This window comes from Camelina sativa, chromosome 20 (genome assembly GCF_000633955.1).
Source record: "Camelina sativa cultivar DH55 chromosome 20, Cs, whole genome shotgun sequence".
NCBI lineage: Eukaryota > Viridiplantae > Streptophyta > Magnoliopsida > Brassicales > Brassicaceae > Camelina > Camelina sativa.
In genome coordinates this window covers 21,026,028-21,050,730 of record NC_025704.1, presented here as the reverse complement: position 1 = coordinate 21,050,730, position 24,703 = coordinate 21,026,028, and the positions used below count along the sequence as shown (strand labels likewise).

General features: G+C 38.9%; 1 protein-coding gene across 2 annotated transcripts; it reads right to left on the bottom strand.

Annotated features, from left to right (window-relative positions):
- On the bottom strand, positions 7,722–13,438 carry LOC104771340 (large proline-rich protein BAG6-like). 2 transcript variants are annotated; one of them, XM_010495857.2, is made up of 18 exons: positions 13,213–13,438; positions 12,758–12,891; positions 12,549–12,666; positions 11,971–12,069; positions 11,759–11,874; positions 11,570–11,653; positions 11,135–11,329; positions 10,981–11,050; positions 10,753–10,907; positions 10,447–10,611; positions 10,299–10,370; positions 10,107–10,224; positions 9,758–10,024; positions 9,528–9,676; positions 9,233–9,445; positions 8,583–9,113; positions 8,025–8,162; positions 7,722–7,947 (listed from the first exon to the last, which is right to left on the bottom strand). In XM_010495857.2, exons 2-18 carry the CDS (start codon positions 12,884–12,886, stop codon positions 7,885–7,887), a joined length of 2,682 nt encoding a protein of 893 aa, XP_010494159.1. In that variant the 5' UTR covers positions 12,887–12,891; positions 13,213–13,438; the 3' UTR covers positions 7,722–7,884. The 2 variants fall into 2 exon arrangements, with proteins under 2 accessions (XP_010494159.1, XP_010494160.1); XM_010495858.2 differs by having other exon boundaries at positions 9,528–9,670; positions 13,213–13,437.

Genomic DNA, 24,703 nt, shown 5'->3' with positions numbered 1-24,703 from the left:
TAGCAAGATTTAAGTTTGGGGATCTGATAACTCTCTAATTTACATGTTTTTAGCATCCTTTTTGTCAATATTTTGCATTGTTCATACCTCTAACTTAGCATTTTTAGGTCATTAACTGTAGGAATTCACTTTTAGACCATTTAGGGTGTTGCATTTTTGCATTTGCATGTTTTGGATGAAAACAGGTGCTTAAGAGCCTATAATGGGGAAAAACAAGGACAAATCCGAGCATGTACCCGAAGGAGCCATCGAGCTGGAAGAACAAGTCCGAACCCCAACACGATCGAGGAGGATCCAAGAGAATGAAGAACAACCCGAAGATCCACCCGAGGAGTAACCCGACTTCATCCTTGTGTACCCCATCGAGTAGACCATCGGGCAAATCTGGGAAGATAGGTCAAAGGGGTTTCCATATATAAACCCCTCCTCTCCTAGCTCACAAACGAGCACGCCGCAGACCCTCAAACCAGAGAGTGAGAGCTTCTGTGAGAGAACTGAGAGACTCAAACACTTTTCCCTTTTGTTTTACATTTTATTTCATAATTTTTTATCATTTTCTTTAGATTTCTATCATGTATTCTTTCTGCTCTACTCTACCGTTTATTATAATGCAATTTTCATTCTTATTCGTTGTTATGTTTCTTGTTATCATGTCTGAGTAGTGTAATAAAGTTTCTAGGGATGGGATATATGATTTTGTGTTCTTGATCGGTTAGGATGCCTTAGTTTGATTGTATGTGTTTGATAGATTTCCTTCTAGGTTGGTGTTCTTAATGCTGTCAACATACCGAGAGGTTGAGATTAGATCTAAGGTGTTTTACCACCGAGAGGTGTAGATGAGATGCTTGAATCAACCAATGCTAGAGGTTTACTCACTTAGCCTAAGAGATTAGATGAGTAAGGGGTTTACTGACAATAATGAATCGGATCTTAATGTCTGCTTGGTCATGTTTCTCAAACGAGAGTTGGGTAGGGGAGTGATCAAAGTTGATTGTTGCTAGTGCGAGAGGGTGGTAACAAGTTTTAGAGGTTCATTGTCTAGGAAATATTTGCTTGAGGCATGTAAGGCATCTGTACTGGTCAAGGATACTTAGGATTCGATTACCCCATCCTTAGAAGCTTTCGTATTTTAATTGTTTGCATTTTCATTCATCACTCGATCTTATACCCGATCAGGTACACGATAACCTGCATCGAGTAATACCTCGAGTTGTTCATATCCCATTTGCTTACTCGACCACCCCACCTGATTCTGTACTCGAATGCTTGCATCGAGTGCTTAGGTCGTGTGGTCTCTTGTTTGTATTCTTTCCTTTTATTTATTTTAGGATTGTTAGATGAAAACCCTATTTGCTTGGCTTGACTTGTACTGTTCTGATCATATCCTTCCTGCTAGCAATTAACAACCATTTGGATTGATAACCCTTTGTACTACAACTGCATAGGGAATTGATACTCTGGGTGAAAACCTGTCTATCACCTAGTCAACAGTTGCTTTACTTAATGGTATCATTAGTCCGAAGACTGCTTTTAAACCTTAAGACAACATGGATGCTAGCATGGTACAAGAGTCCTTGGAAAACCCTGGTTTTAGAATCTTTTAGAGATGACATCCTAAAAGCTGACGGCGGTTTGAAACTCGGCATTATGATCCCACCTCTACGGAGCGGGAGTTACCGATGTTTCACCAGCTTGCTTTCTTCATCGCTTCCTTTTACTAAGCTCTCAATTTTGCAAATCATCTAGTTATTGAAGTCCCCTCCTATAAGCTTGAAGATTAGTGGTATTATGACCACCATTCCAAGGAGTAGTGGTTACCGCCACCTATATAAGAATCTCCCACCCAACCTTAGAACCACATTCACCTTTGTAGTGACCAGTAATCATAACACTCTCAACCCCGCTCTCACCTATGGCAAAGCGCTACCTCAAGTAGATCTTCTCATTTCGGTGAGACCTTCAACTTTGGCCTTTTCATCGCCACCCAGTCTTAGACTCAAGATAGTGGCCACCTTCCCTTCCATTGACCGGTTCATGGAAGCTGCATCGATATGCCTTGACCTCACAGGTTCCAGATTACTAGTCAGCAATTGGTTCATAGCTCTCAAGCTCCTTCTATCGTTTGCTCCTATCTTTCTTTGTACTCTTGTTGCTTTTGGGTTTGGGGAATCCCCCCTATGATGTTGTTTAAGTTAGCTTACTTGTTGTGTATGTTACTTTCTATCTAACTAAATGAAAGCATATCCTTTGTTGAAAAAAAAAAAATTTGGCTTGGTGTACAGTAAACTTAACAAGTACAATTCAATCGGGATTATATCGCAACAGTTTCATTTTTCTGAATAATTCTCCTATTTATTAGTTTTTTTTTTTTACCATTTACAATAATGATGCTGAGAACAATTGCGAATTTTAATAATATTTCTCTGGAATAATTTTTATGAGTTAATAATATAAATAACGAGATCGACGTTTCCTGCTGGATTAAAATTACTTTTAGCTTTTAATTTTAAATAAATTAATACATTATTTATATTAAGTAATAACATGCGTTATCCAAGATTTAAATTAAATTTTGAAATAGATTTTGCTGTAAGTAAAAGAGGTCCGTATACCCAATCTTTAAAACGGGTTTCGGGTACCTGATGGGTTATTATCCAATTTTAACATCCTTAGCAGTAACTAATGATTTTACTTTGAAATTGGTAATGAATTACAGATATCGTATGAAAAGCTTGTTCTTTCGTTATTATATACTTATTATATATGACAAAGGATTTATGTTTAGCGGATTTTAAAATTTTGATTAACTTTTTTAGAAATCATATATCTTATATCAAAATCACTGGATAGCTAAGCATCCTTTGACCAAAACTTTCGATCAAAACCAAATTTGCCAGTAAATATATATGAAAAAGGAACAGTTTCTTTCCAAGTATATTTGCCAATATCGGGAGTTATGGAAGTTTCTAAATGTGGAGACTTTCTCTCTCCTAAAAGGCGAAGGGGAAGGCGATTTCTAGGGTTAGCCGTCAAGCGAGAACTTGATCTACCATAACAATCCAACCATTGACAAACCATGGACCACGGAATAAAACATGTGAGAGATCTGCTTCACTTTCAAGGATAAATTGTACTTTATCTTCTCTCTGATCATCTGATCGCACTAGAAGTGCGAAGGATCGTATCCAGTGGTCAAATGCGACTGAGAAGAGGCAAAAGATGAAATCAAAGATGGAGTGGAAAGTTAAGGAGATCCCTACGGCTTAGGAAACCACTCCTATTGGTATGAAGAAGGATGGCAATCCAATTTTGGCACAAAATAAAAGAAGGAGGACTAGTGGAAGCGGTGATCGGTCCCTAAAGAAGTTGAAAGTAAGCTCCACTGGAAGCCAAAATCATTCTCCTTCGGTCTTTGAAAGGTTAGGGGATAATGGAGAAAATTTGGTGGGTCAAGGAAAAAGCTCTTCCTCTGAAAGTAACAAGAAAGGAGGTCCATCAATTTTTGACCGTTTGGGTTCTACCTCATCGATCTATAGTTCTCTACTGGCTGGGAGCCTTTCTATGTCGAGTCATTCTGCTTCAGGAGCAGCACAAGATCTAAATCATTATGTGGATCGCACAGAATTTAAACTCCTTTCCTCTTTTCAGATATCTGATGGGGGAAGGAGAACCAAATAGAAAGAAGGGTTGATGGTCAATTCCAACCCTTCAAGATCAATATGAGGATATTGAGTTGGAACTGTCAGGGGGTGGGGAATACCCTTACAGTTCGACACCTAAGGGAAGTGTACTTCCCAGAGATAATATTCCTCTGTGAGACCAAAAAGAAAAGAAGCTATTTGGAAAATGTGGTGGGGGCATCTGGGGTATTTTGACGTTCATACTATGGAACCGGAAGGTTTTGAGTGGTGGTCTTGCACTTCTATGGAGGGAGTTAGTGGATGTTAGAATTTTACACTCTGATAATCGTATGGTAGAAGTCAGTATCAGATGGCAGGATAAGGAGTTTTTTATGACTGGGGTCTACGGAGAACCAGTGAGAAGTGAAAGAGATAAGGTTTGGGAAAGGTTGCAACGGATTGGTGTTGGTAGAAGAGGTCCATGGATGCTAACAGGTGACTTTAATGAATTGGTTGACCCTTCAGAAAAAGTTGGTGGTCCAGAAAGAGTTGATGCCTCTTGTTTAGTATTTAGAAGTATGCTAAAAGCTTTCGGTCTATGGGAAATTAATCATTCAGGTTACCAATTCTCCTGGTTTGGTAATACAAATAGTGAATTGGTCCAGTGTCGATTAGACAGGACAGTGGCATATCAAGAGTGGATAGAGTTATTCCTGCAGGCTCAAGTGTTGTATCTTCAGAAGGTTAGCTCAGACCAGAGTCCTCTCATCAATAATCTCTTGGGGAATAGCTGGAGACGTAGAGCAGAGTTTAAATATGACCAGAGATGGATTACTCAAGAGGGTTTCAGTTCAGTTGTAGAAGTATTCTGGAAGGAACATGCTGGCAATCAACAACTCTCCATAAAAGAGAAACTGGATCGCTGTAGAAAAGAGATTTCTATTTGGAAGAGGGTGGCTAACCCAAACTCGGCAAAGAGGATTCAGGAGCTTCATTTCCAGATTGATCAAGAGACCCGATGTTCTCCACTCTGCCTAGTTAAACTAAAAGAGCTGAAAAGAGAGCTTAACGATAAGTATTTTAAAGAGGAAGTTTTATGGAAACAGAAGAGTAGAGCTACCTGGATGGGTAAAAGGGATCGCAACACGAAATTCTTCCATGCCGCCACTAAAAACCATAGAGCACAGAACAAAATAAAGTCGCTGATGGATGAGAAGGAGAAAGAATAGTATGCAGAAAGCGACTTAGGAAGGGTTGCAGAAAAGTATTTTAAAACTCTGTTTACTTCTGACGATATGGGACATCAACTAGAAGTTATGAAGAACTCGGAGAGCAGGGTGAGTTAGGATTGGAATAATTTCATGATGAGTCCAGTTACCAAGGAGGAGGTGAAGAAGGCTACTTTTGATATCAATCCCGGTAAGAGCCCTGGTCCGGATGGTCTTACTGGATACTTTTTCCAGCAATTCTGGGACAGTTTGGGAGATATTCTGACGCAAATGGTGGCAGATTTCTTTTCTTCTGGATCATTCCATAAGGATCTGAACAGAACAATTATCTGCCTTATTCCTAAGAAGTTGAATGCGACGAGACTTACTGATTTTAGACCAATCAGCCTTTCAAATGTGGTTTACAAAATCATCGCCAAACTCCTAGCAAAAAGACTGAAGAAGGTGCGTCCCATAGTTATTTCAGAAATTCAAGCTGCATTTGTTGAGGGCAGGCTGATTTCTGAAAATATCCTTGTCGCCCATGAACTCCTCCATGCTCTAAATTCTCCCAACTCATGTTCTCAGGAGTTCATTGCAATAAAAACAGATATTTCAAAAGCTTTTGATCGAGTCGAATGGAGATTTCTCGAGGGAGCTATGAGGTCACTGGGTTTTAGTGAAGGTTGGATCGAACGGATCATGTGGTGTGTGAAATCAGTTAGTTACCAAGTCCTAATTAATGGAAACCCACATGATGCTATTACACCAACGAGGGTATCGAGACAAGGGGATCCACTGTCCTCTTATCTGTTCGTCATTTGTACTGAAATGCTGGTGAAAATGCTACATGATGCAGAGCAGAAAGCGCAAATTACAGGGTTGAAAGTGGCAAGAACAGCTCCTCCGGTGTCTCATTTACTCTTTGCAGACGACAGTATGTTCTACTGTAAGCATGAGGATGGTGAACTTAACAAGATAGTGAGCATAATTGATGAGTATAGTCTGGCCTCGGGTCAGAGAGTACACTATCAAAAATCCAGTATCTATTTTGGCAAACAGATCCTTTCGGACCGTAGAGAAGCAGTTAAGAGATAGTTGGGTATTACTCAGGAGGGAGGAGACGGTTTCTATCTTAGTCTGCCTGAATCTTTTGGAGGTTCAAAGGTGGAGACTTTGAACTATCTAAAGGAGAGGATACAAAGCAAAATTTGTGGATGGCAAAACAACTTCCTATCCTCTGGTGAAAAGGAGATCCTCCTTAAGGCTGTAGCTATGGCGCTTCCAACATATCCCATGTCTTGCTTTCTTCTCCCGAAGGCAATTCATAAACAGATAGCTTCTGTCTTTGCTGACTTTTGGTGGAGGAACAAAAAAGATTCTCGAGGAATGCATTGGAAATCTTGGGATCAGCTTACTAAACCGAAGGCTTAAGGGGGGATTGGATTTCGAGATGTTGAGGCTTTCAATATAGCTCTACTTGGGAAACAAACCCCATCTCTCCTTGTTTTCAGAACTTGGTCTCCTCTTTAACAACAGTTCATGATCTAATAGATGGCAGCAGAAAAGAATGGATGCAGGAGTTGATTGACTTGGTCTTCCCGAAAGAAGAAAGAAGGATGATTGAGCAAATAAGACCTGGAGGGAATTGTACTAGAGATACCTATGCTTGGGATTATACAAAGTCAGGAGAATATGCTGTCAAGTCAGGGTATTGGGTATACTCTCAGATTGTTAAGAAGAAAAATGCTCCTATGGAGATTTCCCAACCAAGTCTCAACCCTATATTCGAGAAAGTTTGGAGCAGTAAAGCAAGCCCGAAAGTGCAGCATTTTTTGTGGAAATATTAAAGCAATTGTATTTCGGTGGCAAGGAATTTAGCTCATAGGCATATTGCAAGGGAAGCTAGCTGCATAAGATGTCCAGGAAGTGTAGAAACAGTAAACCATCTCTTCTCTTCCAATGCACTATTGCGAGACTGACTTGGGCTGTCTCTCCTATCCATGCTCCCCCAAGAGGAGAGTGGTCAGACTCTTTATACACCAATATCTATTGGGTTCTCAATTTTGATAAGGAATGTCCCCAGTTAGGTAATCAGGTTAATCTGGTGCCATGGCTTTTATGGAGATTATGGAAAAATTGAAATGATATGCATTTCAAGGCATATAATATAATGCTAATGATGTTATCTCCAAGGCGCTTGAGGATTTGGAGGAAGGGGTGAAAAGAGAGGTCCTTAGTGATATCTCTAGCAAGCCTCAGCCGAAGCACCAACTGGGTAACAGGGGAAGAGGAAATGTGATCGAGAGATGGAGGCCTCCTCCTATGTCATGGGTTACTTGTAACACATATGCTTCTTGGCAGATGGAGGCTCAAAGATGCGGTATTGGCTGGATCCTTCGTAATGAAAAGGGAGATATGATTTGGTCGGGTGCAAGAGACCTTCCTAGAGTTAGATCTATACTGGAAGCGGAATTAGAAGCAATGAGATGGGCGGTCTCAACATTATGTAGCTTCCGGTATGAGAAGGTAATTTTTGAATCAAACTCCCAAGTCCTGATGAATCTTTTGCATAATAAGGAGGATTGGCCAAGCATCTCACCAGGGCTTCATGATATCAGAAGAGGAATGAGCAATTTTAAAGAGATTAGGCTTGTGTTTCGAACTAGAGGAGCAAACATGGTGGCTGATAGAATATCAAAGGAATCTCTTTCTTTTCAGTATTATAGTCCTAAGCTTTATTCTATCGTTCCCAATTGGTTAAAAAACATTATGGATTTGGAGAAAGTTATGTAAACTTTGGATAATTAATATTTGATGTTGAGCCAAAAATATATATATCAGTAGTTATGAGGTATTGAGGGGGTGAGAGAAGTGGGTAAAGATGGAAATATCAAATCAAATCGGCCCTTTAGAGACCAGATAAATTACGGTTGCTTGTGTTCAGCAGAGTAGACCATCCCAAACTCTAATTCTTAATACATAGTGAAGGATCTCAGCAAATAAACAAAAGATACTCCAAATATCTGACACTTATGGAACCAATTCTACACAGCTTATGGACCTTGATCATCTTTTAGCCGGCCTTCAATATCACGTCTTAGCAACTCCGCATATTCCTGCAATGCGAAAATACAAGTATGATAAGGGAAACGTTACCATCACTAAGGAAAAAACTAATCTGTTTGATGCTTACGTGAGAAAGAACTTCATCACAACAAAGCTCGTTCACAAGGTCGTCTTGGCTCACAGCAGCATTTTCGACCATAGCACGGAAAACATCCTCTGGTGGATCAGAGTTCTCAATCATTTGCGCCAAGGATTGAACATTTACCTATGTGGACAAAATTTAGAAAAGGCATTCATTACAACGACATAGACTAAGAGACAATGTTGTTTATTGAGACCGAATCAATCAAAACCCAAATGAAAATAAAAGACCCGATCTGAAAAACTTAGATCTTGCTAAGCAAAGAAACTAAGGATGGTTTTACTTTTTCTACAACTGAAAAGACAACAAAATCAGAACCAAACGGGAACTTTACTTCTTTTGGAGCAAATCTATGGCTGATTAAAAACCAAAACTGGACATGACTTCAAACCAAACCCCATATAAAAAAAACCATACTAACTCGATCCATACTAGATTACGTTCTTCTTCAGTCACTGTTTTTGTCCTTTACTTAAAATCAAAGCTCAGAAAGTCCAAAAAAAAAAAGAAGAAAAAAAAACAAATCAAAATCACCAGACATACCTGAAAAGGTTGAAGATCATCAGGCTGCTGTGTTGCGGGTTGAGGCGATGGCCCTCCTTGGCTGAAAGCACGTGAGACTAGAGGCATCATTTGTTGGACCATTCTAGAAAAATCAAAACCACCACCCTCGCCTTGAGCTCTGCCTGACATCATATTTTCTATCTCTTGCCCATCCACCTGTTGGGCAATTTGTTGGACTGTGTTCATGATCTGTGGGTTCTGAGTAAACTGCTGAAGCATATTTCTCAGCATATTTGGCGAATCCACACCAGCTTGTCGAGATACCCCTGCTAGCAATCCATCCAATACAGGGCTCTCCAAGACCTGAGACATTGCACTTGAGACATCTAGCTGATCATCTGAACCTTGCCCACGTCTCAGACCAGTCTCAACTGAACGAGAACTACCAGAAAAGAGAGATTGCAAAAGCTGCTGACCACTACTCCCACTGCTCTGTTGCAGACCTTCAACTGTAGCTGAAGTCCCACTATCTTCATTCTTGCCTAATACCTTGGGCTGCTTGCTTCGTTTCTGTAACCATAAAAAGCATACTATGACTATGAGAATTTGGAACCACAGACTTGTGGATATGCTATGCAATGAAAATGAAATAGCAGCAACTTGCCACTTATTTTCAACTCATTTATTACCTTACGGTCTAAACCGCCAAGCCCCAATCCAAGTGGTGTAGCTGTAGCTACCTCTGGAGTAGCCTTCTTGGTTTCTTTGGTATCACCGGTAGAATCTTCCCCATTGCTTGTGGATTCTCCAGACGGATCTGAAGATTGTCCTGTAGTAGAAGAGATATCTTTTGCAAGGGCTGGATGCCCTAAATCTTCACCATGTTCTTTTTCACTTGGATACTGGTTGAAAAGCAAAAAAATTAGTGGTAGGGAAACCATAGTGAACAAATAAATCAAACATCTGATTGTAGAGAAGACATACCACCGAGTTCCTCCTTTCAGATGGTAAGTCATGCAATGTTCCACTTGAAGACTCAGGTGTGCACGAAGCTGCAATGTTGGTAGGCTGCTCAGGTATAGCACCCGCAACCCCATGGCCCGTAGACATATCCCGCTCCAGAGCTTCTGTTCCTAATTGATAAGTGAAGCAGAGCTTGAAAGATTGAAAACATTTTACCCACAATCTAAAACTTTAGTCAGCAGGCAACCTACCCGGTGGAATCTGGTTTCTTCCTTGCATATTGTTTACTAATTCTCTAATTCTTGCATTGATTTGGGCAACTGAAACAGAACCATCCAAACCAGGTTGAACCCCAGCAGAAATATTCTCACTGGTAGAGCCTGGTGGAACAGCAGCAGCAATGATGTTTCTCACTGGGAGTCCCCGAACTGAACTTGTATCGTTGTCACCGTCTCCTTGCCCTCCTCCATTGCTTCGCTGGTTCCCAACTGATGACATCATAGGTGAATCTGATGTGCCTGGTAATTAAGAATGAAATTCTATGGGGACGAATTGTGCAGCTAAGTCTAATGGAAAAAAAAAAAGGTGAACTTCACCAACCAGCGTGTATATGAATGTTAATGTGCCGTTGGGGAGTTCCTAAACCAACTGGTCCAGTTACTGGATTTGATGCGACAGCAGCACCAGTAAAGAGAGAGCTGGTTTGGTGAGGAAAAGGCTGCAAAATACAGTACAAAATTACATAAAAGAAGAAAAGTTAGCTTAGAGAAATAGATGAGACTAGAAGCTAACCTGAGCCATAATAGGATTCGGTCCTGATGGAGATATATAAACAGCAGGCCCAGCATTCACATAGGATAATTCCTGTAGATCACAGTGTTTGTGAGCCGCATGTCAGGAAAAATAGGAACAGTTACGAAAGAAATGACCCAAAACGGACCGGAGACTGTGCCATTCTCAATGTCAAAATTGTGCGCCCAAGCTCCAGTAGGAAGGCCCCTAAATGTTGCATGGCAAGGCCTACTTGCACAGCCTCTGTCTGGATTTGTGCCCTGAGAGTAGGATCTGAAGAGGACCCATCTTGCTCTAGACGTCTGGCAATATGCTACAACAATGTTGTTGAAAATCACAAAGAGCACATGATTAGATGACAATGCATGCTAAGCATATACTTCGCAATTTCTCGATAAGGAACGAACAGAGAAAGACGGAATCGATTAATAAGCAGTGTGAAGAAAATGTTTACCGATAAAGAAGAAACACCTAAACCACTCAGTAAATGCTGAGCATTCCTTAGGACAACAGAGAGTGCTTCAGGTGTTGATGCACCGCGTCGACTTCTAGGCAACTCTTCCGTTGGTCGGCCACCAGATGTAGCAGAAGACGTATCTGGCTGATAGCCTGGAGGAACATCCAATTAAATTATTGATGTGTTCTCTATCCAATATGACAATACAAATTTAGATCACAATACCATTTCGTGATAATGCCTGCTCCATCCGATTAATGAACTCCATTAGGGTATCTAACGAATCCGGAATAGGCTGCAGAATTAGAGAGTTACATTGTAACATAACAAGATTAAAGCTCTAGTCTCAAGATCAAAATACCACGTGACTAAGAACTACCATTAGAAATGAAGGAATAGGAATTGCTGTAGCTGCTGTAACCGGAATCTGAACAACATGAGGCATCGATGCTTGAAATGATACACCAGGAAATGCTTGCCTAGGTTGTGAATGACCTGCAGCTTGGCTTTGACCACCAATGCCAGGCGCTCCATCAGATGTATTTCCAGGAGGAGGATGAGACGAAAGATTCGACTAGGAGAAAAGAAATAAAATCGCATGCAAGACTGAGTTTAGAAACAGGTAATAGTGAATGACAACTAAATCTAATAAAACAGCACACATCAAAAGGTAACAGCAACTGACTCTCAACAATCCTCAATGTAAAAAACTTCTACCAGCAACAATGAAAAATCAAGAAAAGAGAGCAAAATAGCAGACTAGGCACTAATAAGAAATAATTTCTAAGTAGAGAGTGAAGAGAGAATAACTCACGGGCATAGAGGGTGTGCCAATAGTACTGTTATTTAAAGGATACTGTCCACCAACTCCAAAAGAATTTAGAACTGCTCCAATTACCTAAGCAAAACAAAAGTAAAAGTTTGTTAGCCCAATCAAACCATCCCATCGGACAAACAATATATTCCCCAGAAGACACCAAAATCACAAATCCTGAAGGATTACCCGGCTAAGATCTGGAACAATGCCTTCAGTCTGATCTCCAACATTAAAACTCCCAAGAACTACGCTGTGGGAGACATGTCTTCCATTTCGAGATGGTCCACCATTTGTACTATTTCCTGGTGAATCAAATAATCAGTTGAAATCAAGGTTCTGGGATGGTTTTGGTAACAGCTCCTTCAAAACTCAGAAAGGGCATATGACTTAATAATTACCATCATTTGCAGTTGCCCCTTCTGAAGGTGTACCAGATGTAGGAACTGATTCTGCTGGCTGCCTCACAACCAAGTGTAAAGTATGCCCATTTTCCAAATCTAAGACGAAGTCAAGTTATTAACCATACTGAAGTAAACCAGCGATGGAAGGCAACGACAGACATAAATCTCAGCTTAGCAAAGGAGTAAATGTATATCTTTCATGGATTACAGCTTCCACTACAGAGTAAGATTCACAGAAGAAATCAGCAGAAATTACATGGCATTTCATGAACACACTATTTAGATCTTCCTTAACTATACAAAAACAACCATATGCGTTATGCGGGTGCAGAAGGTTCTTGGTAATACTTCCAATATTTTATCAAAAGATCGAGCAGTCTTTCTCATGTTTATACAAAATTGCCAATGAACTTGTTATATAAAAAGCATAGATGCACTTAATCAATCAAATGCCAGACTTACGACAGATTTTGGAAAACATGCATTTTATACACAGGGCAGAAAGCATAATGCAACAAACAGCTACACTATAACATAATGTCTACAAGTTAATAAAGTAGGTAGCACTAGGATACGATACTCCGAGAGAGGATGATCATCTTTCAAAACCCTTCCTCGGAAAATGAGCCGCTGCTGACCAACAGCCACCCCTGTCTCACTAGCTATCTTCTCCTTGAAAAGTGAAACTGTTTCCTGAAACAATTCAGACCCCAAATAGTATCAGATAATATAAGCATACTAAGCTTAAAATATGCAGATGAAGCAGAAGACGAAGATTCCTTACATTCTTGTTCACTTGAAAAGTATATGTCTGTGAGTCTAACGTCTTGATGTTAAGCTCAAGGGTTGATTCTGGAGTTTTCTCAGATGCATTGTTGCTACTAGAGCACTGGTTAATGGGTTGATCTTCCATGAACCCTAAAGTATTGAAATTGAAAACACACAAAAGTTCGTAATCAATCATCTTTCCATCAAATCTAAATCTAAACCAAGCAGCATCCTTAGCACCCCTTACGCACACATTTCCAGATATTGATCAAAAGGAACACAATCAACAATAAGACACAAACAAACGACTCAGACCTAAATGCAAAGTCATTGTAATAAAACTGGTTAAAAAAATCAAAACTTTAGCCGTCCTAAGGTATAAACAACGCCAAATCAGAGATAACAGATACGAAAAAGGATCAAGCGCCAAGAAAAAACATCAAATTCCATGAAAAGTAACGAAGAATGAACCTATTTTTGGCGTCGCTGGAGATTGAAAAAATTGAAACTTTTCTTTAGATGATGGAACCAAAGCTAGAAAAAAAAGGATCCTCGGATTGAAATCTAGAGTAGTATCTCAAAATTGATCCAGGGACGAAACCAAAGCCTGATTTGTTCGGAGTTAAAGGGGAAGAAGAACAAGGACGATTGTGTCGGAAATTTTGGTGAAATTGAAAAGAAAAAGAAGAATCTAGAGGAAGATGCAACGACGGCGTTTTTAAAACCTGAATTGACGCATCCGCGAATATAGGCCTAAATGTGGACTCTTCTATAAATAAAGTCATATTAGAGCTGGGCCTGGACTCTCTAATGCGTACCTAAGATACTTCAAACATGTGGTTTTGTTATTTTCCAACCAGATAAGATAAATGCGTCACTGATTGTAAAAAAAAAGTCACTGACTCACTGTATCGTTGGTCATATCCCAGCTAGGCATGGCCAACGTTATAGTTTATTAACCACTGGTTATAATTAGAAATACTGTTTAATTTTAACTGTATCTAATCATTACAGTTAATACGGTTTTGGTTGAGATGGTTACGGTTATTTAATAATGGTTGATGTTATTTGATGTTATACAATGGTTGATATTAGTATTTATTTTTAATTGATATATTCTTTTAGGGTACTCATATTTCTATATATCATATGATTCATATTAAATATAAAATTACTAGTATATTTTATTATTTTTTAAAAACGATTATGGTTAAAAAATTACGGTTGAACTATGCGTTTAACCAACAGTTTTGATACGGTTACGATTAATTAACGGTTATGGTTAATATAATCTAACCATATATTTACGGTTAACAGCTATGGTTTTTATATGGTTACAATCTGGTTATGATTTGGATAAGGTCCGATTATGATCCGGAATATGGTTACGTTTTAATTTTGGTCATGCCTACTCCCAACCAACTATGCCCGGATTATATTTGACTATTGAATATTTAAAATTAGTTAATATAGTTTTTTCGTTTAGTTTAAAAAAAGGAGGGAAAAAGAGTGTAGAAATGTATTTTTCATTTTATATACCAATTGAAATAATTTTCCAAACATATGATGAGTAACTCAATAACATAATACTTTTCCATACCATAATAAGATTATTAACTATTTAAATATTTGTCAGAGTTCATAATTTTCTCTGAAACAAATTACCAAATTTTGGAATTTAAAGTTGAAATCATATACATAACATTATATATAATAAAGTAATGTGAATCTCCAGAAAAAAAAACACTGATACTCTAATAATATAAAATGTTTTTCTAACCAACTGATTTTCAACACAAATGTAATAACAGAAACAGATTCTCTTACTTTTGCTCTCGTTAGGACCAAAGAATGACAAGAGGCACAAAGATCTGGATTTGGATCTGGTATTCAAAAACCGATCCGACTTAACTCCAAAGCGTTACCCCCAGTTAGTTCTGTGAATGTCTCCATTAATGCGGCATACATGGATAGAGATGGACGAGCAGGTTTGGGATAGATTTTTGCGGACCACTGAGATTGGCTCTTCTCAAAAGGATCAATCACAACCCCTCCCCTGCTGTCTGATCCTCATTGATGGCCGAAGTACTAGCAACTCTTATAGCAGTACGAATTGAGATTGCATCGGATTTCACCAACGTCTTCTTCGCTTCAGACTCGTTAGCCCTAGTCAAAGCATTCAACTTGGAGCCCTAATCCAAAGAATTCCAAGGGATTCTCCATGATATCATGGATATATCTTCATGTTTTTCTGTTTGTGCCTTTAATTTCATCCCTAGAGATCTAAATCGCCGAGCAGACGCTTTGGCCAAAGAAGCTCTTAGGCTTTGTAAGAAACTATCGTTAACTGATGAATAGAAATCATGTTTGACCAAAAGGAAAAAAAAAAACTTCTTTGTTCCATACATCGAATCAATTTTCGACATTAATTGCTTCAAGTAAGAACCATCAAGCGTACGTGAAACCCCATATAACTCCTAATATTGTAACCAAATTATTGTACTAAATTATATTTTTAGTGTAAACTAAATAAATATATAATCCACTAAAATGAAAGAGCTAAGAAATATGGCAACGGAAGAAAATATTAAAAGTGAAAACATCACACATAAACCTATTAAGATTGTTGTAAAGTCATATATGAATTGTATGCAATCGCTGAAATACGATAAATAAATCATGAATTGCAAAGTGACCACTCTAATTGGTTACTTCACGTTGTGGAACACATTCTTTCGATAAATACATCCCACCGATACGACACTATGACGAACTCTTCCGCAACTGCTCTTGTACACTTCTAAATCTAGACACAACAACAAAGCAAAGTAAGAAGAATGTACAATAATTCCAAAACTCTACCTTTGTTTGGTTTTATGATTTATGTTGTAACGTAGCATCGACGACTCTTTGTCTAGAAGCCTCTTCTTCTACACATGCGTGATCCGACCACTAATCAGTTTCCACACATCCTTAATGCCTCTTCTACACATGCGTGATCCGACCACTAATCAGTTTCCACACATCCTTAATGCCTCTATGTACTAAAGTATGACAGGGAAAGCAAACCAAATTAACAACCCAATCACATACATCTTTTTCATATTATTTTTCCTTTTATTTGGATAATTAAAATTAATTGATCCTCGTTCAAGGAGAACTTAATTGATGTTGGAATATGAAGCATTGATCTAGAGCTCAATCAATAGATTTCTTCATCTTCCAACGTAGAATATGTTTGAGGTTCCTCGTTATCGCTATATCTTTAACGGAAAAACAGCTTTTTCATACCTGGACAAAGCCCATTTTTCGATTCATACATCGGACTATGATCTTTGCGTAAAAATACATCGACTTCAGAAACAAGAAATACATACCTCAACTATTGTTTTTGTGCTAAAATATACAGAAACGTGATTAACACTACAAGAAAAACTGTTAATAGCCACATTCAAGCTTCAAAAAATTCCTAGCTAGAATAATTTAGCCACGGAATAGACACAACCTTGAGACGAAGCAATGCATAGCTAATTAGTGGCAATGTTGTGGCTAATTAGCCACAAAAATAATTTTGTGACTAACTGTGGCAATTTTCAACAACTAGCCACAATAAAATTAATGGTCCAATAGCCAGACAAAATTAATATACATTTCGTGGCCCAATATAGCCACAAATTTGGTTTGAGTAGATTTATGGCATGCGCCACAAAAGTGTTGTAGCTATTTGTGGCTATATTGCTTTCTATATCTGTCAAATCACGTCACTCAACAAAAATTATTTAAAAAAAAAAGAATTAGCCACAAAATCGAACTAGTTATTCGTGGCTATGATCACGAAAAGTTTTGTAGATATTTGTTGCTTGTATACTTTTCAGAATTGTCATATCAATTCATTTATAGTACAAAATATTTTTATGAACCCAGCAACAATTAACCACGAAAGATGAATTTAGCCACAAAATAAATGATGCTATTTGTGACTTTTTTGGTTTTGCCTCTGTGGCTCTTTACGTCAACAAGTAACGAGATTTTTGTGGGTATATGTGGCCACAACACAAAGATTAGTGTCTATGCGTGGCATTTAGTTACAAGTACTTTGTGGCTTTATAGAAATTAGCCACGAACACTTTGTGTCTATCTGTGTATATTAATTAGGGATACATAGTAACTAAATTGTGGCTAAATTATACACGACTGATGTCGATGCAATTTGTGGCTAGTATCTATGACATCATTTGTGGCTAATCGTGGCCAATAATAACGATGCCTTTTGTGGGTTAATTGTAGCTATTATAGACACAAATAAGAGCGTGACACTTTTGTAGCTAATTTGCCACAAATATAGTTGTGGTGAATTTGTGGCTATCTGTCCACGTATAGCCACGAAACACAGATAGCTACAACGCTATAGCCACAAAAAAAATTCTGATTTTCCCTTGCTATGGACTGAATAGCCACAAAATATGGACCATAGCTGCAAAATTATTTCTGGCTAAAGACAGATTTTCTGGTAGTGTAATTAATAACTCTGTTAATTTCTCTATTAAACCAATCTGACGTTGAATCCACGTGTGAAGGTAGAAGCAAACGACGTCATTTTGGTTTATTTGAGAGTGTTAATTATTGACCAAAATGACGTCGTTTCTCATTTTTCCTCACATCTCTCTCTCTCTCTCTCTCTCTCTCTCTCTCTCTCTCTCTCTTGTATCGATCTCTCACGAAAGAAGAACCCTAGAATTTGGGGATTTTGGGGTTTCCGGTTAATCGGAAAAATAAGGAACGCCATAAGTTAATTGCGATGAATCTCGATGTTACCGATGAGACGAGAGTCGAAGAGCCAGTTCCTAGAAAGTAAATTTCTCCTTTTAACATTTCTGAATTTTGTTATTGTTGATCCGTTTTTGCGTTTTAATGGTAGATGTCGATAGATAGTTTGAGTATTTTTTATTCCTAGTTGCATAGCGTGATTGATTATTAATGGGTCTGTTAATGTAATTCGATTTTGTGTTGGGGATACAAAAAGTATCGGTTCTTTATTGTTCCAATACAAAAATTCATAGAATTTTCTTTCTTTTTTCAGCCCTGATGATGCTACTTTCCATATTTACCAGGGTGGAAAGTTTGTCAATGCAGAAGGTAATGTGGTTACATATGAAGGAGGTGAGACTCACACTCTTGAATGCAAGCCGGAAGCAGTTTTTACAAATATGTTGGAGTCTCTTCGGGTGTCTTTGTTTGGTCATAGGATCTGGTACAAACTTCCATATGAATCTTGGAGAGAGTTGAAGCTGCTGTATAATGGGTCTAAGAATTTTCAGAGGATGTGTCTAGCTGCTATGTGGACAAAATCAGTTGAGCTATATGTGGAAAAGGATGAGATCTCTGAAGTAGATAATGGGGATAGAGGTCGTGATGATGACAATGGGGATAGAGGTCGTGATGATGATAATGGGGATAGAGGTTGTGAAGCAGCTAACGAGGAAAGAACTTGTGATGGTGAAGATGATGTAAGACCAGATTATGTTTGAGGCGGTGATGATGATGAGGAAGATGATGTTCGAAATGGTGATGATGAAGAGGAGGGTTGCAATTCAGAGGCAACTCCAACGAATTCAAAAGATGAGGATGATGGTCAAAAAAAAGTATTAGATACAAAAAAGGAAGTGGCGAGATAAGATTGGGGCAGGTATTTGACAGCATACCGCTATTCAAGGAAGCTGTGGTTGATTATTCTCTGCAAACATGAAATAATGTGAAGTACACAAGGTGGGGATCCGAGAAATCTGAAGTGAGATGCGCTCTTGGTGGTGGTTGCAACTTCTGAATCTACATTTCTTTTCAAAAACTCAACAACATCTACCAGGTCATGACTTGTGATGATGAGCATTCATGTGTCCCTAACAAGTTTAGCAAGGTAGTGAAGGATGGAGTCATTGCTAAGTTATTATTGAATGACATTAGGAGAAATCCTAATTACAAGCCAGAGGCGTTACAAGAAACATTTGAGGACCGTTACAACTTGGTGGTGACAAATGATCAATGTAGAAAGGTGAAGGCTAAAGCAATACAAGTCATACAAGATGAACATGATCAGCAATTTGCTCGACTAAAAGACTACCGTCTAGAGCTCATAAAGTAAGTTCATGTCCTATTGTAACTTTTGGAACTTGTTGTATTTTGACTGTTTAATATTAACTTTGTTACTTGTTTTTGACAGTTCTAATCCGGGATCAACTGTGGAGGTGGGAACAGTCCGAACTGATGATGGTATTGAGAAGTTTGACACATCCTACGTCTGCTTGGCAGGACTTCGGAAGACATTTAATGCTCATTGTCGACCCATAATTGGGATTGATGGTTGTTTCTTGAAGAGCAATGTCAAAGGTCAGCTGTTGGCAGCTATTGGAATAGATGCCAATAACCAGTTCTATCCGGTTGCAATGGGTATTGTGCCTATTGAAAATACAGAGAGTTGGATTAAGTTTATTAAACTTCTTAAAGAAAATTTGAATCTGGGTGATGGAGAAGGATTTAGTCTTATTTCAGACCAACAGAATGTATGTTAATTTATCTACTTGTAATGCAATATATAATATGAGTTTAACATCTAATTGTAATGCTAGTATATAATTTTTTATAGGGTTTGCTTATTGTTGTGGAACAAGAGCTTCCCAAAGTAGAACATCGCATGTGTGCTCTCCACATATATGGGAATCTAAGGAGAGCATACCCAGGAAAAGAATTGCCTAAACACCTATTTTGGGCTGTTGCAAAAAGTTTTAATGAGGCGGACTATAATAAAGCCATGGAAGAGCTGAAGCAGTTCGATCAAGGTGTTTATGAGGCAGTGATGATGAAGAATCCTAAGAATTGTAGCCGTGATTTTTTCAAGTGCACGTCACTTTGCGAAGATGTGTCGAACAACTTCTCAGACTCGTACAACAACACTATCAACCAAGCAAGAGAGATGCCATTGGTAGAAATGTTAGAGACTATAAGAAGACAAGGCTTGATCCAGAATGATATGAGAAGAAAGAAGGCTGCAAAGAAAAAGGGAAAATACAGTTTGAAAGTGGCCAAAACAATAAAGAAGAGCAGAGACACTTGAAGTATTGTTAGGTAATCCCTTGTGGCAATGGGCATTATGAAGTGGCTGAGCATGTTCATCATGGTTTCAGGGTTGATATGAATGCAAAAACATGTGCTTGTAGTAGGTGGAGTATGACAGGGATACCTTGTCTTCATATTTTCCGAGTAATTGGGTTGAAGAAGAATCAGAAGCCTGAAGATTTTGTTATCTCTGACTGGTTATTGACATCAAGATGGGTGGCTTAATACAATGAACAACTGATGGGAGTTAATGGTATGTACTTTTGGGAGAAATCCGGTGAACAAGAGCTTCAGCCACCACCAAGAGAGAAAACTAAAGGGCATACAAAGAAGCAAAAACGAATCAAGGGGAAGAATGAGTCTCCAAAGAAAAAGAGAAAACAAGGAAAGGAAGTAGAAGAGGAGGCTCCTCCAAAGAAGGTGAAAATAACTAGAGAAGGAATCACTTTGCATTGTTCTCAATGTAGCATGACTAGACATAATACAAGAAGCTGTATAAATCCTGGGGTTCAAGGTAAGCCAGGTAAGCCAAGAAAGCGTCGATGGGAAGGAGGTCCAAGTCAATCAAGTCAACCAAGTCAAGCCTCACAAGCATCTCAGATTTCACTTGGTGATTAATTGTTTTCTAGCTTATGATGTTTCAAATTGTAGGATGATATTTTTTGGATGTTTATGATTCGGTTAGGATGTTGGTTTTAGGATGATGGTGTAAGGTTAAGGATGATTCGGTTAGGATGATGGTGTGATGGTTTTTCTATGTCACCTATTTTGGATTCGGATGAAGTATATAAACCTAAAGGTTAAGGATGTTTGACTCCAATTGCATTGCATAGCTCTTAACATTGCATTGCATAACTCTTAAGTGATACAAACTTGTCATACTTAAAAGAAGAAAGCATACACAACAAACATCACAACACTACACACAATCAAATTTTTGACCCAACGTAGATATTGAATCTCTTTCTCACAACAAGCAATCACAGCTTTCGGTTCTCCAATCTCCTTCTCACATCCTTCTGCAACAGCTTTGTTGGCTTGAATTTCATTTCTGTAGTTGTTCGATACGACCTCACATGTGCGTGTCTCCATTGCTAAACTCTCCATCTCAGCTTCCACATCATATAAACCTTTCTCTAAGCTTCCCACATCTCCTTTCAACTTCTCAACAACAATCTCAACCTCTTCCATCTCTTCCACCATGGATATATCGGTCCATTTGAACAAATGTCCATTATTTTTCTTTGAGCCGTAAGGGCAACAATGAAAAATTCTCCCTGGATTCTTCAATGTTTCTGAAGTCTTGATTATAGACGAAGCACCACATCTACATTTTTTAGGTATTCCTCTTTCTGGTCCACGATGTGTGAAGCTCAATCCTAAGCCAAATTCCCACATCAAAATTCTGCATTTATATTCTTGAAATTGAACAATTGAAATTAAACCAAACACAAAACCAAACTTACCCGAACTAGATGACGAAGATATTGGATCCTATTTTTCCGATTAACCGGAAACCCCGAAACCCCCAAAATCTAGGGTTCTTTTTTCGCGAGAGATATCGATACGAGGAAGAGAGAGAGAGATTTGGGGAATAATGAGAAACGACGTCATTTTGATCAAAAATTAACACTCTCAAATAAATCAAAACGACGGTGTTTGCTTCTACCTTCACACGTGGATTTCACGTCAGATTGGCTTAATGGAGAAATTAACAGAATTACTAATTAATCATGTTTATGTATATGTTAGCACAAAAACAATAGTCGAGGTATGTCGATCTTATTTTCTAAAGTCGAGGTATTTTTACGCACCGGCCATAGTGCGATGTATGAATCGAACACATGGGCTTTGTCCAGGTATGAAAAAGCCGTTTTTTCCTATCTTTAACCCAACAAAAACATTAGCAAATGGATGTCTCACTTTAGATCATAGATTTGTGTAATTAAAGCTCTACAACAAAGAAAAAATTATGCTAGAGAGGAGATGAAACAACCCGACCCGTTTTTATTTATTTATAAATATATAATATAATTAAATACCCCATAATATTTAATTACAACTCAAACAATAAACCAACAACAAATCAATATGCACAGTGGAAGACAAACCAAACCAACTCCAATTTAATATAAATACAATATCAATCATAACCAATATAAATTAGCAACCTAGCATACTTCTAACAAGATTCCAACAACAAAATAACATAAACACAACATAACAACCGAGACCCTAGATCATCCTCCTCTTCATCGCCATGATTTCACGCTACACATTACCTGCACCACAAACACAATAAGATGCGTGAGTATTACAAGAAATACCCAGTGAGGCAATCCTCCCATCTACGAGCTATACACACAAGCAAATCAAGGGTACAACCACAAATAAAACATAAAAAAACATTCATTGAACAGGTCACCCAATAACACATTCACCACACCTACATATCATCACAGAAAATAAGTCATACAACTCAATCGCTCAGATAAGCTCATGGTCACGAACTCACCTTATCAAACTGATTATAACAACAAATACAACCAGTTGAGACTCTCCTGACGTTTGCAACAGCCCAAAAACGCCCTACAACAAACCACACAACCAAAAACGACTTTATAGCAAAACTGGACAGAAACATCATAAAAGAACAGTCTCAAAGAAGAAACCCTAAAATAAAAACCAACCATTAACTATCAAATCCCTCAAGTGGAAACGCTAGCCCAAGACGTCACGAAGCTTCCCACAAAATCTCGTGTAGATCAGAAACCAGAAGAGACCACGATCTCAGTTACAATACCCGATGGTCCCAACTCACGTCTAAGAAAACATGTCTCATGAAACTGACAATAACTCATTAATTTAAAATCCAAATCCACTTCTGTAAAAAGAAGAATGACGATGAAAGACTTAGGAATAATTCTATCAAATTTCGTAACCTTTGACAACGATTTGATATGTCAAAACTGTTTCCTCCCAAACCCTAACGATTCTGCTCCTTCTCCTTCTCTCTAAGATAAAGCTTTGTTGATCTCTTTCTCCTTCTCCTTCACACCAAATCGACCAAGGCTCTCCCTCTCTCTCTCTGAGGCTCAAGTGTCGACAATACACAAAAAGAAAGGAGGGCTTTTGGTTTAGTTAGATTAAATTAAGTTTTCATTAAACTGAAATAAATTAAAATCTACACCTTTGGTTTAATCAACCCAACCCAAAATATAATCTCGGAAAATGGATGTTACAATTCTCCCCCACCAACAAGGATTTGTCCTCGAATCCCGCAACACTGTCCCTTCACCAAGGACCTAGGTACAACCGTGACCACAGCCCGCACATTCCCCGACCGGACTGAACACCGTCAGCCAAGGTTTCCCTTGCAACTGTCGCAGCAGCCCGCAGATTCCCTTGACCCAACGGTACACCCAACCCTGACCCCACTGGTCAGCACAACCCAAAACACAAGATCATTCCCGACCTTCAAGGTATACATCCAGTCACTATGCTCATAACCACATTCTAGACATTTTTTGCTCTCTCACTCATACATTCTCAGGTTGCAACCTTCGAACTGCACCGCCTGCACTCTCAGACCGTCGTCTTTGAGCCATACCATCTCACTCTCAAATCGTCACCCTCGAGTTCTCGGTATCAGGGGTACTACTCATCCCCTCCGGAGAACTAATTATCTCCTCTGCCACTCTCAGGGTCGCAACCCGTCAAGCCCGTGGTGCACTAGGAGAACTAATCATCTCCCCAGGAGAACTAATCATCTCCCCAGGAGAACTAATCATCTCCTCCGGAGAACTAATCATCTCCCCAGGAGAACTAATCATATCCTCATGAGCAAACAAGTCCTAACGTCTATAAGCATCTCCCAACCAGAACTACCTCCAGTGGTTCACGCAAAACATCGCAATGTCTTACCAACCACCATATTCCCTCACCGGAATATCACCACCCATGACCACTCTTCAGGCCAACACTAGAACTTTCACAACCATTCGGGTGTTTAAACCCGCCTTCCAAAAAAAAATAGACAAGTTCTAACATTCATAGAGCTTTCTATTTCTTTGCAACCGCACTTTCCATAAATAGGCAAGCTTTAACTATTCATAAAACTTCTCATTTTTAGAACCCGCATACCTCGTAGCACCGTGACATCACCAATCAAAATCCATGAGAACTGATCATCTCATCTATGACCACTCTTCAGGTCAACCTCTAAACATTCCCGCCACTCCAGGCATATCACATCCCCTTTCCAAAGATAGACAAGTCCTAACTATTAATAAAACTTTCTATTTATGGAAACTTTCCTTTTTGAAACTTCTTATTTAAGGAAACTTTCCATTTCCAGAATTGCATAATCCCTTAATCCATTCCACATTAAGATTCAATAAGAACTAATCATCTTATTAAATTCTCTCCAACAATATTTTCAGTAAATCCACAATACGGTCATCTTGGTCTGAGCAAAACCTGTTGCCACACTCACAGCACCCGCTAAACCTCCATTAACACCAGTAAGCACACCGGCCACACCCTCAGGTTCCCACATAAACCTGACCCTCCCGGTCATCACACATAAACTCCTCCCCCGAGGTTGAACCCCCATCAACCCCGAGATCCGTATCCGGTCTCAACCGAAAACCTGAGATTAAAACCCCATCAATCTCCTAAATCCACATCTGGTTACAATAGGAAATCTGAGATTGAACCCCCATCAATCTCCTTAATCCACATTCAATTACAATGCTTATCCCCACGTCCTTCACCCTTTTGCCCCCAACTCATCCGCTCTTAGGTCGTAACCTTCAAGGCTTACCGATCTCACTCTCAGCCCCCCCCCCCC